Source organism: Schistocerca nitens, chromosome 4, assembly GCF_023898315.1.
Source record: "Schistocerca nitens isolate TAMUIC-IGC-003100 chromosome 4, iqSchNite1.1, whole genome shotgun sequence".
Taxonomy (NCBI): Eukaryota; Metazoa; Arthropoda; class Insecta; order Orthoptera; family Acrididae; genus Schistocerca; species Schistocerca nitens.
This window is the reverse complement of record NC_064617.1, coordinates 614,203,282-614,219,818: the sequence shown is the minus strand read 5'-3', so window position 1 is coordinate 614,219,818 and position 16,537 is coordinate 614,203,282. Positions and strand designations below refer to the sequence as shown.

At 44.8% G+C, this 16,537-nt stretch overlaps 1 protein-coding gene across 1 annotated transcript in view; it reads left to right on the top strand.

The window, feature by feature from the left end:
- Window positions 1-16,537, top strand: part of LOC126252471 (uncharacterized) — a 751,218-nt gene that overhangs the window by 313,348 nt on the left and 421,333 nt on the right. Inside the window, exon 4 of the mRNA XM_049953366.1 lies at window positions 14,757-14,814. Coding sequence (XP_049809323.1) covers window positions 14,757-14,814 — 58 coding nt within the window. The remainder of the gene's footprint in view (window positions 1-14,756; window positions 14,815-16,537) is intronic.

Sequence of the window (16,537 nt, the reverse complement as noted above, 5' to 3'; positions counted from 1 at the left end):
ATCAGGCCATCAGTCGCATCCCTCGCTGTGCAGCGCAAAACGTCTTAAAATATTATTTACTGAATATTCGAAACTAAATTTTGTTTAGATTTAAAAATGATTATATAATACTTACTATATTTCTTTAGTACAAATTCTGTTCAGCACATGAGTTGACAGTGAAATGCAGAAACGGTGTAAGTAGTTTAAGACTTCAAGTATCTGTTCAGGCAACCGCAGATGGTTACCATCTGCAAATATAACTCGGTTCTCTTCGTTTTGATTCCTCAGGATAAGGTCCAAATTCATTACCGACGGGGTAGTGCCGCATTTATTTCTCAAAAATGGGGTTTGATGTGCACATGCTCTTCATTTATTCGGTACGATGTCAGATGATTGTTATAACGGATGTCCTATTAAACTTGATCACCCCAAAAGAGTCTTTGTACTGAAGCAAAATGAAAAAAATGCATCACGAAAATATTGTTTAGCCACCAGGCGGAGATTAATTAGCACGACTGCCTGTCTTGTGACAATATTCTTTACGAAGACATGAACAGCAGTAGGTCTATTTTTTAAAAAGCATAGCATATTTTTTATTATTTATTTGTTAATCCACTTCCTCCCCTGAAGACCTGTGAAAAAACTTACCACAGCATATCATTCACATAAACGACGTAATTAAAAACGTAACACATAACTGTCATGCTAACGTAATTCCCCCACTTGGTGGAGCTGACAGCAGACACATTGAAACACAAGGAAAATGCCATACTGTTCATTAAGTTAAGCGTGTTTAGCTAAAGGTTTGCGTGGCTGCAATGTACACGAACGAAGGTAAGTAGAAATTCTGCTCGCCTACGGAGAACGTAAGTTACCAGAACAGTAACTGTATTAACATTTTCTGGTTTACAACACTGGTACATTTAGTACAGTACTATAGCACTTTTAAATGATATGTTGTCCACAATAAAGGCAGTTCTTGATTTAAAACGGTGTTGTCACTGCATCACTTTTATTGTGATTGAATGTTGGCGTGATGCTTCTCAGGCAGAGAAGCTCTACGGAGAATATACTGACAAGAACCTATATTTTCTATGGATGTTTTCTCGTCTCGTGACGCTTCAAGAAACGTGAATTTTTAACAAAAAGCTTAAAACTCACATAGACGAAGCAGCCGAAATTACTGTTTTCGCTTCTGTTGCAATAAATCCGTATTTGAGCACACGAAAGCTTGAACAGGAATGATAACTATTTAATTGCGACAGGGCAATATTTGATTTACTTATATAATTCTTGTAATTAGTTGTATGGCTACCGACATTTGGTTCACTAGCCTATTACTTTTATCAAATCTAACGTACTGAAGTTCATATAAATGCTGTCGAAGATTATTAAATTGCAGTTGATTAAATTTTTATTGTATAGACCTGTTGAAGTTCCTACAGTGAATCGAGAGAAAAATGGATTAAGGAAACAGATCTTCTCTAATGGCAGTTTTTGTTTTTTGGACAAGCTGATCGGTATATTTTAGAGCTGAAAATGTTAACAGGATGGCTGCCGTAGAAATCTGTATGCTTCACACCGCTGCAGCTGGTAATTCTTGCGAAGCTGGAACTTGAAAAAGAATTCAGCGGAGCTCTTCAGACAGGCTGGAGACTACAATGCAATGCAGCGCTCTCCATCGAGTAATGATCACTGGTCTGCGTAAGAAGAAAATTTATATTTGATGCAACAACTTTAACGGCGAAAATTCTTCCATATATATAGCAGAACCGCAAGCAGGCTCGAACCAACTATCATTCATCACTGATTCCACTCTCTGAATTCTGTCTATCTGTAGCGTTAATCATCTCAGTAGGCTATGTGGAAGAAAAGTATTTTACCTCGCTAAATATGAGGGTTGGAACTTAAATAGTGGCAACTATTTATTTACAACCGATACAAAAGATTTACATGTTTGCACCTGTCCTTCAAAGTAGTCACCAGCGTTGTGTAGAACCCGTTGCCAGCGATGTGGAAGGCGTAGTATACCGTTAGCAAAGCCTGTTCTGTTGATGGTGTCGCCACTTCTTTCGAAAAGCTGGTCGCAGGTGATGCTCCAAAAACGAACAGTAATACTGTGCATTGACGGTCTGCCGTGGAGGGACGTAATGCGTTAGGATAACATCATCACAGTCGTACTCGAGAATCATCATACCTTTCACCATACTGGGGCTCTGACGCACTTTCGACTTTCGCGACGACCCATAATGACGCTATTTGTTGGATTGGCGTTTCAGTTGTGGGTCGTACGATGTGGCCCATGTCTCATCCAGTGTTAACGATAAAGCGTAGCCGGCTGCGGTGGCCGAACGGTTCTAGGTGCTTCAGTCGGGAACCGCGCGACTGCTACGGTCGCAGGTTCGAATCCTACCTCGGGCATGGATGTGTGTGATGTCCTTAGGTTAGTTAGGTTTAAGTAGTTCTAAGTTCTAGTGGTCCCATAGTGCTCAGAGCCATTTGTACCATTTGATACGGCGTAAGAAAGTCTCTCCTTAGCGCTCATAGCGCTCCAAGTGCGTTACATTAGACCGCTCGCTCATAAGTGACTGTGTTTTTCTCGATTGTGCGCACGCCGGTGACGTGGGACGGACGAGTCCATTTGTTCGGAAATAAGGTAAGTATGTCAACAACGTGTGCTATCGGCGACAACAGCAAATTCCATTCCATAGTCTCCACAGCAGTGTTGCCACTATTTAAGTTCCAGCCTGCGTACCTAGAATTTATAAACAGAAAAACGTTTGCTTGCTAACTGAACACTTTTACACGTGTAGAACGCCGTAGCCCAGTCCAGATAAAAATAAAATTGTAAGTAATCTTCTCTTTACACACAATGATTCAGAGATAACCTAGCATCCTCGAGTAACGCAACACTCGTAAGAGTTTATAATCGTTATCGTTGCTTGCTACTAACTCGCAGTAGGAAAAGAAGTTCATTTACAATTTTTGACTGAAAGACGTTGTAAATAATATTTAAATAAATTGTCTGTCAAGTCTGCGACCTATATTAAATATTAATACTGTTTCATGTCAATACGTAACAATTTATGACAAATGAATACACGCACATAGCGTCATTGCACTTGAACCATTAATGGAGATTGGCATTATTAAAACCAGTACACATCTCATTCTAATACATAATTTGTTAAATCTTTATTACGTTCTCTATAGATCAACCTTTTCTTATTTGGCGTACATTGTACTCACGCGAACCTTCAACTGACGATTTATCGGTGTGCACTTTCCTTGTGTTTCCATTTGTTAACTACCAGATCCAGAAAGTGGACGACCTACGCTACACTGGGTACCTAGCTTGTGTGCTAGTGCAGGGGACTAAGAGTCAAAGTTATGTTACGTTTTTGTAACGTCATGTTTACATGAATGGTACATTGCGATACATTTTGGAACAGTTATTGAGCAGTGGTATAGAATGCTATTAAAAAAGACGCAGAGCTCTCGATATCTTTCTAGTGAACAAAGATACAAGATAGGCGATCGTGCTGATTATTGCCGTCCTGGCAGCTACATATCTGCTTGATACCATTTTTATTTGCCTCCTGGATATAAAGTTATTTTGAGACGTCAAGATAAATGGGACGCCCTGCATAAAATGTACCGATCAGAACTAGAGGGAAAACTTGTAGAAGCATATCTACGGAAACAGTTGTTGTTGAGATATTGGCCATTTAATTGTGTCTCAAACGGTTATTGGTTGTATTATTTTGTTATCCAAAACGGTTATTGTTTGTATTATTTTATTATTCTCGTCAACGGTAAATAAAATGCAAAATGCAAGCTGTGATTTCGGCCTCCCACGCTTGGAATCTATTGGCAGAAATGTGGTCTGGTATGATGGTGTTGTGGCCTGAGAGATACCACATACTATAAGACACGTGGTATATACGTGCTCACGCAGTGCAGTGATTTTGAGGCCAAAAATAGAAACCATTTTCTGCTTAATTAAGTTTTACGCAAGTGCGATACAAGACAAATTATCTATCCACAGCAGTTTCCGAGTGGACAGATATTACGGCGGCGTACTGAAAAGTAATGCTCCCGTATTTTTAAGAGAAAACACTTAAAGCTTCTTAAATAAAACAAGTGCTGTTAACATTCTTCATCTTTGTGGTTCAGTGTGCGTATTTATTTATAACCATAGTCACCCTGCAGACGAACATATTTCTCGCAACGAAATATCAGTTTGTTGATACCGACAGTGTAGAATGTTTGAGTTTGTTGACGGAGCCGTAGTCTTACCTCTGCTTGCACTGCTTCTTCGGTGTCAAAGTGAAGTCATCGAAGATGTTATTTTTAAGTCCTGTAAACATATGAATAACAGATGGAACCATGTCGCAACTGTCTGGGGGATGATCGATGACAATGAACCAAAGACGTCGGATTATTTCCAGATGTCGCAGGGCTCGTGTGTAGTCTGCTATTATGATGCTAAAAAAGAGGGTTTTCCATGCGTGGACGAACCCTTCGAATTCTAAACTCGATTACAGCACCCTGTTTCTCACGCATCGACGCAGTGGCGTTACACACTTCCATTGTTACAATTCGGTGCTCTCTAGCGGCGGAGGATTGTAAATTGCGTCAGCGGAGCGGGAAAGTCTGCCGAATAATATTCATGGCATGTAATCCTTCAACCGATATTGAGAAAGGAATAAAAAATTCGGAGGAACTACTGTTCAGTATGCCAGCGTATATATAAACCCGTTTTCACTCTTTCCAATACAAATTTGACTGAGACGGTGTGCACGAACCTTCGAAAACCATAGTTATGCTAGCGATTGTGACCAACTCGTCGTCCGCAGCTCGTGGTCGTGCGGTAGCGTTCTCGCTTCCCGCGCCCGGGTTCCCGGGTTCGATTCCCGGCAGGGTCTGGGATTTTCTCTGCCTCATGATGACTGGGTGTTGTGTGATGTCCTTAAGTTAGTTAGGTTTAAGTAGTTCTAAGTTCTAGGGGACTGATGACCATAGATGTTAAGTCCCATAGTGCTCAGAGCCAACCAACTCGTCGACATCTGCCAGAAAAAACTGAGAGTCCGTCAAGACGTCTTCGTATCTGAGAAAGAGTAGGGATTAAGATTTTAGACGTTTACGCGCTTGTACTAGAAAGACGGGAGGCGGTGTTGGAACCAGTGTGGATGAGGTTTGTCCACAGCTCCCATACATGTATACCAACGTGTAAAAGTAATGAACGGGATATCAGCAGCAAAATACCCGAGATAAGGTTTTGGATACGAGCCAAGGTAGGAAATGATCTTGCCAGTATCCAGAATTCAGCATGATTCAGTTCTTACGAGGTACAAATATTACGAACATCACATCGAAACCACGCATTGCTTTGAACGTGCATAGAGTTCATGGCTGACTAACTTATGTGATCGGTGATGAAGATATAAAAATTGAAAAAAGAAAGTGAAGCATAAGGTTAGACCCCACAACCTCAAATTACCGTTATTTACGCTTTACGCTGCGCCAACCGCTTTCCGAAAACCACGCTGACATTAATGACTGACACTTTGCCCGACTCATGCCTAAAATGCTACTTTTCCTAAACGCGTGGCCATTTGGACCCTCTGCTCCTGTCACTTACATTTCTGGCCAAGGCCCACATATACCATAAATTAGGACGAAATTGGCGATCGCCTTGTTACTCGCATATGTTACCACCGAGGCGAATAGATTACGTCCCGTTATTGTCAGACGGGAGAGGAAGGTTTCTCTGGCAGAAACGTGCTACCCTCTTCAACTGCTTGTCTGCGACAAAATTTACAGGCTAGAAGCGGACGTAAATAACGGCGCCGGTTTCGTGAGCGGTGGCCGGCTCCGCAGTGGGGTAACCGCTGAGTGGTGGGCAGCCGTGACTGTCGGCGTGAGGCGGTGAGGCGTGCGGCGAACCGCAGACGGCCGCCGGCGGCCGGTGAGAGCTGTGCGGCGCGCCACCTCGTGTCGCGATCCTTCCCGTGCCTGCGCGGGGCGCCGGGGTCGACGCATTGTAGCTGACGGCTCGCGGCGTACCGTGCTGAGCAGCCCGCGAGGCCAGGGGAAAGCACGCGAGGCGCCGATTTGCCTCCGGCGCCTGTCCGCTGAAGCTCCGAGCGCTTTGGCTACAAAGACACGCTCCGACAAGCTGCGCAGCTTATCGCGTGTGATGTCGCATTCGTACAGCGAACCGCTCTGTATCAACTTGTGGCGACGCAGTTCCTTTCATTCATACGTCGTATCTGTAAATCCCATCACGAATGGAAAGCTTTACTAATGTACACTACTGGCCATTAAAATTGCTACACCGAGAAGAAATGCAGATGGTAAACGGATATTCATTGGACAAATATATTATACTGGAACTGACATGTGATTACATTTTCACGCAATTTGGGTGCAAAGATCCTGAGAAATCAGTACCCAGAACAACCACCACCACGCCCTAGATACGCCTGGGTATTGAGTCAAACAGAGCCTGGATGGCGTGTACAGGCACAGCTGCCCATGCATCTTCAACACGATACCACAGTTCATCAAGAGTAGTGACCGCCGTATTGTGACGAGCCAGTTGCTCGGCCACCATTGACCAGACGTTTTCAATTGGTCAGAGATCTGAAGAATGTGCTGGCCAGGGCATCAGTCGAACATTTTCTGTATCCAGAAAGGCCCGTACAGGACCTGCAACATGCGGTCGTGCATTATCCTGCTGAAATGTAGGGTTTCACAGGGACCGAATGAAGGGTAGAGTCACGGGTCGTAACACATCTGAAATGTAACGTCCACTGTTCAAAGAGCCGTCACTGCGAACTAGAGGTGACCGAGACGTGTAACCAATGGCACCCCATACCATCACGCCGGGTGACACGCCAGTGTGGCGATGACGAATACACGCTTCCAGTGTGCGTTCACCGCGGTGTCGCCAAACACTTATGCGACCATCATGATGCTGTAAACAGAACCTGGATTCATCCGAAAAAATGACGTTTTGCCATTCTTGCACCCAGGTTCGTCGTTGAGTACACCATCGCAGGCGCTCCTGTCTGTGATGCAGCGACAAGGGTAACCGCAGCCACGGTCTCCGAGCTGATAGGACATCACACACATCCATGCCCGAGGCAGGATTCCGAACTGAAGCGCCTAGAAACCGCTGGGCCACAGCGGCCGGCACTACGAAGTACCCGGACCCGTAGTCGTAATGCGGAAAAGGAGCGTTTTACCTGACATCCAAAGGAGCATGATCACTCGTTCAGAATCTTGGTTGCGAAATTATCTAATGTTAATGACGCGTTTCACTCTTTGTGAAAACGTAGCTGGATACCTAACCAATCCGTCATAAAGCCATATAAAATGGAAAACGGACGCAACAGTACCTGGATACGTTTTTATGACGGATGGGTTACATATCCAGTTATTGTTACATCCACTTTCCATTTTATCTGGCTTTATGACGGATGGGTTACGTATCTAGCTACTTTTACACAATATGATGATACTAAACGCGTCAATGATATTAAATAATTTAGCAACCAAGACTGTGCGAGGTGCTGGGGTGGAGAAGAGTTTGTACCTCTTGAATTCAGACGGATCTTGCATGAGAACGAGACATGCACTCAACCCCCTCCTTATGTACCAGCTAATTAATTATGCGCACAAAGGTAACGGAAGGAAATGATGGTGGACACTGCTAGTTGGTAAAATAAGGAGTGCACACTCACAATAATTTAATAAAAATCGTAATCTACTCAAAAAAAGAGAACTTTATCATAATAAACACAGGAAATGGGATTCTGCCTATATCTACGAAATGATAAGCGGATTAAACATCACAATGAGATTTATTATATATCAGAACATAAATGCACATGATTGTCAACACACACAGTAGGTTAAAGTATAGGGTATACTGAAATATTATGAGAATCAGAGCTGGCTCGAGAATAAGGGGCTCCTACTCTCTCTCATGCAATAGATTGACGATAATTACTTGAGGTCCTGATGAATCAAATATTAATCTCCCGACTATACAGCAGTATTGCAATTAGTAGTGAGAGCTCAAATGGGATCACATGGAGAAACAAGGAAGGTGGACTTGTAGCAAAGTGAACGCACGTGCTGCTGAGGGATTCAATATAAAATTGATAAGGTCCTACAATGCCAGAGCCGCAAAATACTGTACCAGTACTAAAATCTGCAGCACGTCGTCGGTAGGCAGCGTCCTGATGATGTAGGCGCCGACTTCTGCCGTGCAGCAACTGTGTGTCAACTCCTGGCCGCGAAGGCTGTCCGAGAATTCTAAGTTCTTCCGAAAACGATCGACCAATTTGCAAGACCGTCCGACTCAGAGCAAGATCAGATCCCGAAACCTCTGCCCGCGCAACGCAAGAGGGAAGCAAACATTGCTCTACTGCCTACTCTCCTCGAAAACCGCGAATCATCATTCAGTGCTGATTCCAAAATTCGCCCACACTGTCTCTCAACATCATTCACGCCAGTAGCCACCGGTCCTTCCAGTTTCGAGCAGGGTTTTATGACGTCAACTAGCCTCAGTTTAAGTTGACCAATCATGCCTCTACTATTCAGCTGTGGGTACTGAACTTGCCGTTTGACCGGCTACAAAAACAACCTGCCTAGACGACCGCCCATCCGGTGCCAGACAGTCTCACCTTGCAGGGCACAGTCCACAAGTATTCTCAGAATCAAGAGGACGATGCAGTCAGTTGGTGCCAGGAATCTTCGTTCTGGACGCGCCGGAACGCTAAACACAAACTGCGTCGACGCTCAAACGTCTCGCAGGTCGTTTCGCCCTGCATACGATAGGCAAAACTCGACTGACGTCAGTCGTTCCGCCAGGCGTTTAAGCCTGTTGTACGAACAAAAATGTTCAAATGTGTGTGAAATATTATGGGACTTAACTGCTAAGGTCATTAGTCCCTAAGCTTACACACTACTTAATCTAAAGTATCCTAAGGACAGCCGGCCGGGGTGGCCGAGCGGCTCTAGGCGTTACAGTGTGGAACAGCGCGACCGCTACGGTCGCAGGTTCGAAACCTGCCTCGGGCATGGATGTGCGTGATGTCCTTAGGTTGGTTAGGTTTAAGTAGTTCTAAATTCTAGGGGACTGATGACCTCCAAAGTTAAGTCCCATAGTGCTCAGAGCCATTTGAACCATTTTTTATCCTAAGGACAAACACACACACCCATGCCCGAGGAAGGACTCGAAATCCGCCGGAACCAGCCGCCCAGTCCATGACTGCAGTGCCCAAGACCGCTCGGCTAATCCCGCGCGGCTATTGTACGAACCCCACAGAACTTAGGGAAGTGCAGCCCCCAACCGGAAATGCAGTGTGCCGCGTCCTCCGATGCTCGCCTTGCACAGGCCACCCAGGGAAGTAAAACAACATGTTTGTGAATCAAGTGAAAAGTATTTTTTGAGCTCTCAGAACAAATACTCTTATTACAATAACCTTATTCGGTCTGTTACTACCGTGCAATGAGATAGAACATTAATAAATTTCATGAAATTGAGAGGAGACTTGCAAAAGAGGGCATGGAACCTCTCAAATGTTTTTATTTTGGAATAATTCGTAACTGATTGCTGTAGTACCCTGCCACAATGGAATGGAATAATTTTTACATGATCATTACCTCTCGAGGTAAGGCTGGAAGCATTTCCCAAACGACAGTGGTTGAAGAATACTGTGGCAACTGTGGTGCACTGCGGGCATTAGATCACAGGGGTGAACGGCGGCTGCAGAGATGTGTATGGGGGAACAGACACGCAACTGTTGAGCAGCTGGCCGCCCACATGTAGTAAGGGGCTACCAACACTGTCTCCTCAACGCCTGTGTATGAATTTCCATAGCAGGTGCTTGATTTATGCACCCATGCTGAATGCTGTTCGTCGGCGACGAAGGTTGGAATTTGCACGACAATATCGGAACTGTAAATCCACTGAGTGGAAACAGGTGACCTTTTCAGATGAATCACGTTTTATGCTCCATCGTAGAGATGGCTGTTGGCATGTGCAGCCCTGCATCAATCATCACAAAGGTCCAAGCCGGAGGAAAAAAGTGGCTCAAATGGCTCTGAGCACTATGGGACTTAACATCTGAGGTCATCTGTCCCCTAGAATTTAGAACTACTTAAACCTAACACATCCATGCCCGAGGCAGGATTCGAAGCTGCGACCGTAGCGGTCGCTCGGTTCCAGACTGAAGCGCCTAGATCCGCTCGGCCGCTGTGGCCGGCCCAGGCCAGAGGAGGGAGCGCTATGATCTGGGCAATGTTTTCATAGCATTCCCTGGGTGATCTAATCATTTTGGAAAGCACAGTCGATCAACACATACATCCTTGGAGACCATGTACCCTGCTACACTCAGTGTGTATTTCCTCGTTACGACGACGGCTGCCAGAAGGACAATGCAACGTGAGACACAACTCGCAGTGTACGTGCGTTGTTCGAAGAGCACCAGGATAAGTTTACCATACTCCCTGACCATCAAACTTTTCGGGTTTAAACCCAATCGGGAATCCGTGGGACCACTTCGATCGGGCTTTTAGCGCCATGGATCCTCAATCGGGAAGCCTAACGCAGCTGGCCACGGTACTGGAGTTGGTACCTTCCAAGATCTCATTGACACTGTTTCTGCACGTCCGCACCCGCTGCAAAACATGGCTATATAGGCTTTTGACGGACAACTGGATCGTGAAGAAGCGTTTAGAAATTACACCTATCAGCAGTATTAGCAAGTAATTATCATTAATCTGCTACAGTCGAGCTTAAGAGGAGTCTTTATTTATTTTGCATATCGCTGCATCACTGAAAGTTGATATTCACGATTCCTACAAATTAATATGTAGGCCACAAAATTAGTCTACTGACTCCTCCCTCACCACCAGAAACTATGGTGGATCGCGAAGGGAGAACTCTCAGATGACGTTGTACACTCATGCTCATAAATTAAGGATACTGCTGATACATGGCGAAACAACGCTCTGGTGGGGGGGTTTTCGGGTTTAAATCACCTCGGAGTATGACCATGCGGTGCATTTGACCTGCGGTCGTCGCACGGTGGCGCTGGCAGCAGTCCACATACGCAGAGGTGTGTTGGTGCATGCCAGAGTACAGTGCAACGAGTAAGTGTGCGGACGTTTTCAGACGTGCTAATGGTGACTGTGTGTTAAAAATGGCTCAAAGAAATATTGATGGCTTTATGAGGGGTAGAATACTAGGGCGACTGGAGGCTGGTCAAACACAGCAGATCGTAGCACGGGCCCTCCGTATGCCACAACGTGTGATCTCAGGTTTACGGCAACGATTCCAGCAGACAGGAAACGTGTCCCAGCGCTACAGCACGGGACGTCAACAATGTACAACATCACAAGAGGACAGATATCTGACCATCAGTGCCCGCTGGCGGCCACGGAGTACTGCGGGTAGCCTTGCTCGGGACCTTACCGCAGCCACTGGAACAGTTGTCTCCAGACACACAGTCTACAGATGACTGAACAGACATGGTTTCCAGAATGAAATTTTCACTCTGCAGCGGAGTGTGCGCTGATATGAAACTTCCTGGCAGATTAAAACTGTGTGCCGGACCGAGACTCGAACTCTGGTAGAGCATTTGCCCGCGAAAGGCAAAGGTCCCGAGTTCGAGTCTCGGTCCGGCACACAGTTTTAATGTGCCAGGAAGTTTCAGACATGGTTTATTCGCCGGATACCTGCAAGGTGCATTCCACTGACCCCTGGTCACAGGAGAGCCCATAAATCCTGGTGTCAAGAACACAGTACATGGTCATTGGAACAGGTTATTTTCACGTACGAGTCCAAGTACAGTCTGAACAGTGATTATCGCCGGGTTTTGATCTGGCGTGAACCAGGAACCGGACACCAACCCCTTAATATCCTTGAAATTGACCTGTATGGAGGTCGTGGTTTGATGGTGTGGGGTGGGATTATGATTGGTGTACGTACACCCCTGCATGTCTTTGACAGAGGAACTATAACAGGTCAGGTGTGTCGGGACGTCATTTTGCACCAGTATGTCCCCCTTTTCAGGGGTGCAGAGGGTCCCACGTTCCACCTGATGGATCATAACGCGCGGCCCCACCGAGCTGCCATCATGGAGGAGTACCGTTAAACAGAAGATACCAGGCGAACGGAGTGGCCTGTCTCTTCTCCAGACCTAAACCTCATCGAACAGGTATGGGATGCTTTCGGTCGACGTATCGCTGCACGTCTTCAAACCCCTAGGACACTTCAGGAGCTCCGACAGGCACTGGTGCAAGAATGGGAGGCTATACCCCAGCAGTTGCTCGACCACCTGATCCAGAGTATGCCAACCCGTTGTGCGGCCTGTGTACGTGTGCATGGTGATCATATCCCGTATTGATGTCGGGGTACATGCGCAGAAAACAGTGGCGTTTTGTAGCACATGTGTTTCGGGACGGTTTTCTCAACTAATCACCAATTGCGTGGACTTACAGATCTGTGTCATGTGTGTTCCCTATGTGCCTATGTTATTAGCGCCAGTTTTGTGTAGTGCCACGTTGTGTGGCACCACATTCTGCAATTATCCTTAATTTATGAGCATGAGCGTACTTGGTGAACAGTCTGTTTTTCAGCGCCACATTCGCGACTTGAAAAAGTTACGTTCTTCCACTTCTACAGGGACTCGGCACACTTGCTAGTGTTGGTCCTTATTTGTCAAGAACCGACCAAATCTTGCCTGTCAGTTCAGAGCTAGATGGCTTGTTCGATATGCACGCCATCTTAAGTCTTTCAATCGTAAAAATAATCGGCTATATGAGTCTCCAGCAGTCACCTGCACTTAAGTCGTCGTCGACTTGCAGCTTCCAGGGGTGGATGACAAGAGCGAAGCCTTCCTTCACTAATGGTTATAATATCTTCGCGGAGAGGAAGTTTAGGATTTTTCTCTAGTTTTTTTGTACTCCCGTACTGTGCACTTTCCTGCCGCAGAGATGGAGGTGGTATTTGGCTAAGTATGGCTAGGCGGAAAGTAGGTGCAGGTCTGATTGTCCCAACTGTAAGATGCAAGGTGTGATGGAGCTGTGCGAGAACGAATGTCTTGTGTACACTGTTCTTCTAAGCTGGGTATCAATTCTCCGCAACAGGGCAGACCAATCCCAGAGTTGAAGTACGGTGTGCCGTGGATCCACATGGTCTGCCGTAGAGTTCCAGGAGACTGTAATTTCGAGTTACGATTTTGGTGGCTGTTCCTAATGGACGCTGTTCGGAACTGGGTGCTGTATTAAGCGTGAGCACTAGAAAATTCTGGTTTCCATTATGTCTGAGTAGTATTCCTTCAAAGTAGACCGTGAGCTCCTTGTTTGCCAACTTGTTGTTCAGGGGAAACGTTGAGACTTCTGTTTTAGCGGCACTTCACTGCGGCCTCCATGTGCCGAAATACCTGTCAATAATTGATAAATCATTGGTCAATACAGAGTCGGTAACTTCAAGATCTCTACGTCTCATTGCGACTGCTCAGTTAAAAGCATACCCAAACATTTCCTGGTGTGATTTCAAGGATACCTGATATGTACAAATTGAAAAGTAGAGGGGTAGCTTCGTCTGTGAACTCATGTTGTTGCACATTCGTTCTTGGAAACATTGCTTTGAGCTTTACATTGACGATATTGCCGATATTTGAGCTTGGGATGACTTGTGGAAGTTTCAGTATGACATCTTGCTTCCAGACGGTATAATATGCAATTTTGGAAAGAAAGCTGGTGCTTTCTAGTTACGCTATGCGGCTCCTTACTGTCAACTACATAGTGATCAATATCTACATGAATATAATGATACTCTTTCATAACAATAACAACACCAACAATGACACTATTTAAGGGTTAAAGGTTACAAATTCTGTAACAACGGCTGCTTTATGTTTTACATTACTGATGTGTATTTTCAGTTCGAGACTGCTGATAATATTGTAATTTATAGATAAGACGATATGTCTTTAAATTCTTGTGGACTTTCCTTAAAAAGTTTCTCAGAGTCTTGTCTTACGTCACCGAGAGAGATGACGCAGTGGTTAACATAAGACGCTGGACCTGCATTCCAGACGATGGAGGTTCAAACCGTCGTGCAGTCATCCGCACTTGCCGTCGATTCCCTAAAGCGCTTATAGGAATTGCCGCGACGTTTGCTTCGAAAATTACGGGATCAATATCTTCCTCCATCCTTTTGTAATGCGAGCTTGAGTTCCTTGATGACATCATCGTTGACGGGATTCTGTACGCTAATCTTTCTCCCTTCATTTTATCTTATATCGGCAGGCTGCCTTTTGAAGACCTTCAAAACAATATAAAGCATTCCAAACTCGAAACTGTCGTGGAAGACAACGTGGTTATATAGTTTTTATATAGCGCATTTCGTTTCACAAGCACCGCGCGGAGTGGCCGCGCGGTTTGAGGCGCCATTTCACGGATTGAGCGGTACCTCTCACCGGAGGTTCGAGTCCTCCGTCGGTCATGGGTGTGTGTGTTGTTCTTAGCATAAGTTAGTTTAAGTAGTGTGTAAGTCTAGGAACCGATGACCTCAGCAGTTTGGTCCCTTTGGAATTCAGACACACACATTCGCTTTAGAAGCACTTGAAGTGTTACTACACCGAAAGTATCCCAATTTTCTCTCTGTTCACAATTACACCCACCAGTAATTCAGTTTCCATGGCCTGTATTCAGATATATAACGCGTTTCTTTCTGTTTCTTCCAGAGATTCACCACTTTCACCAGCGTGACGCTCAGCTTGTTCGTCGGGACTGTCATCCTAGGTGAGTCGTATAGTTTTTAATTTATTAGTAATTATGTGAATAGACTGTGCGAAACAATAGTAAATAGCTATCAAACTATATAAATACTAAACATGTAAATGGTCGTGTGTTCAAAATCTTAAACCTCCGACAGTTCTCCGCCGATTGCTTTGAAATTTTGACAGAATGCTGCATTCGAACACGTACGTTGTTTCATATACATTCTGCAGCCATTATATATCACTCTTTTAATATTTGAATATATACAGGGTGATTCAAAAAGAATACCACAACTTTAGGAATTCAAACTCTGCAACGACAAAAGGCAGAACTAAGCACCATCTGTCGGCGAATTAAGGGAGCTATAAAGTTTCATTTAGTTGTACATTTGTTCGCTTGAGGCGCTGTTGACTAGGCGTCAGCGTCAGTTGATGCTAAGATGGCGACCGCTCAATAGAAAGCTTTTTGTGTTATTGAGTATGGCAAAAGTGAATCGACGACAGTTGTTCAGCGTGCATTTCGAACCTCCTGATAGGCGATGTATTAAACGTTGGTATAAACAGTTTACAGAGAATGGGTGTTTGTGCAAAGGGAAAAGTTCTGGACGGCCGAGAACGAGTGATGAAAATGTAGCACGCATCCAGCAAGCATTTGTTCGCAGCCCAGGAAAATCGACTCGCAGAGCTAGCAGAGAGCTGCAAATTCCACAATCAACTGTATGGAGAGTCCTACGAAAAAGGTTAGTTATGAAACCTTATCGTCTGAAATTGGTTCAAGCACTGTCTGCAGCTGATAAGATTAAAAGAATCGATTTCTGTGATTTTATCCTTGCTCAAATGGAAACAGATGAATCTTTCGTTTCAAAGATTGTGTTTAGTGATGAAGCAACTTTCCACACTAACGGGAAAGTCAACGGTCACAATGTCTGTATATGGGGCACAGAGAATCCGCGGAAAACAACTCAGTATGAACGTGACTCGCCTAAGGTGAACGTTTTCTGTGCCATTTCAGCCAATAAAGTTTTTGGTCCCTTTTTCTTCGAAGGTGCTACTGTAACTGGACTACAGTATCTGGAGATGTTAGAGAATTGGCTGTTCCCTCAGCTCGAACAAGAAGCACAACAATTCATATTTCAGCAGGATGGAGCGCCACCACATTGGCACTTATCTGTCCGTAACTACCTGAACGTCAACTACCCGAGGCGATGGATCGGCCGCCAGGCAGCCCGTGACAGAGCACTTCATCACTGGGCTCCAAGAAGCCCTGATCTTACCCCCTGCGATTTTTTCTTATGGGGGTATGTTAAGGATATGGTGTTTTGGCCACCTCTCCCAGCCACCATTGATGATTTGAAACGAAAAATAACAGCAGCTATCCAAACTGTTACGCCTGATATGCTACAGAGAGTGTGGAACGAGTTGGAGTATCGGGTTGATATTGCTCGTGTGTCTGGAGGGGGCCATATTGAACATCTCTGAACTTGTTTTTGAGTGAAAAAAAACCTTTTTAAATACTCTTTGTAATGATGTATAAAGAAGGTTATATTATGTTTCTTTCATTAAATACACATTTTTAAAGTTGTGGTATTCTTTTTGAATCACCCTGTATGTAATATATAAATGGAAACGTTGTTACCAAAAATCCCGAAAAGTTATTGACTGGTATGTTCTAAATTTTCATACGTTAGTCTAATGACAATATGGACGGACATAGGCTACATATTTTAATTTGTATAGAATAGAAA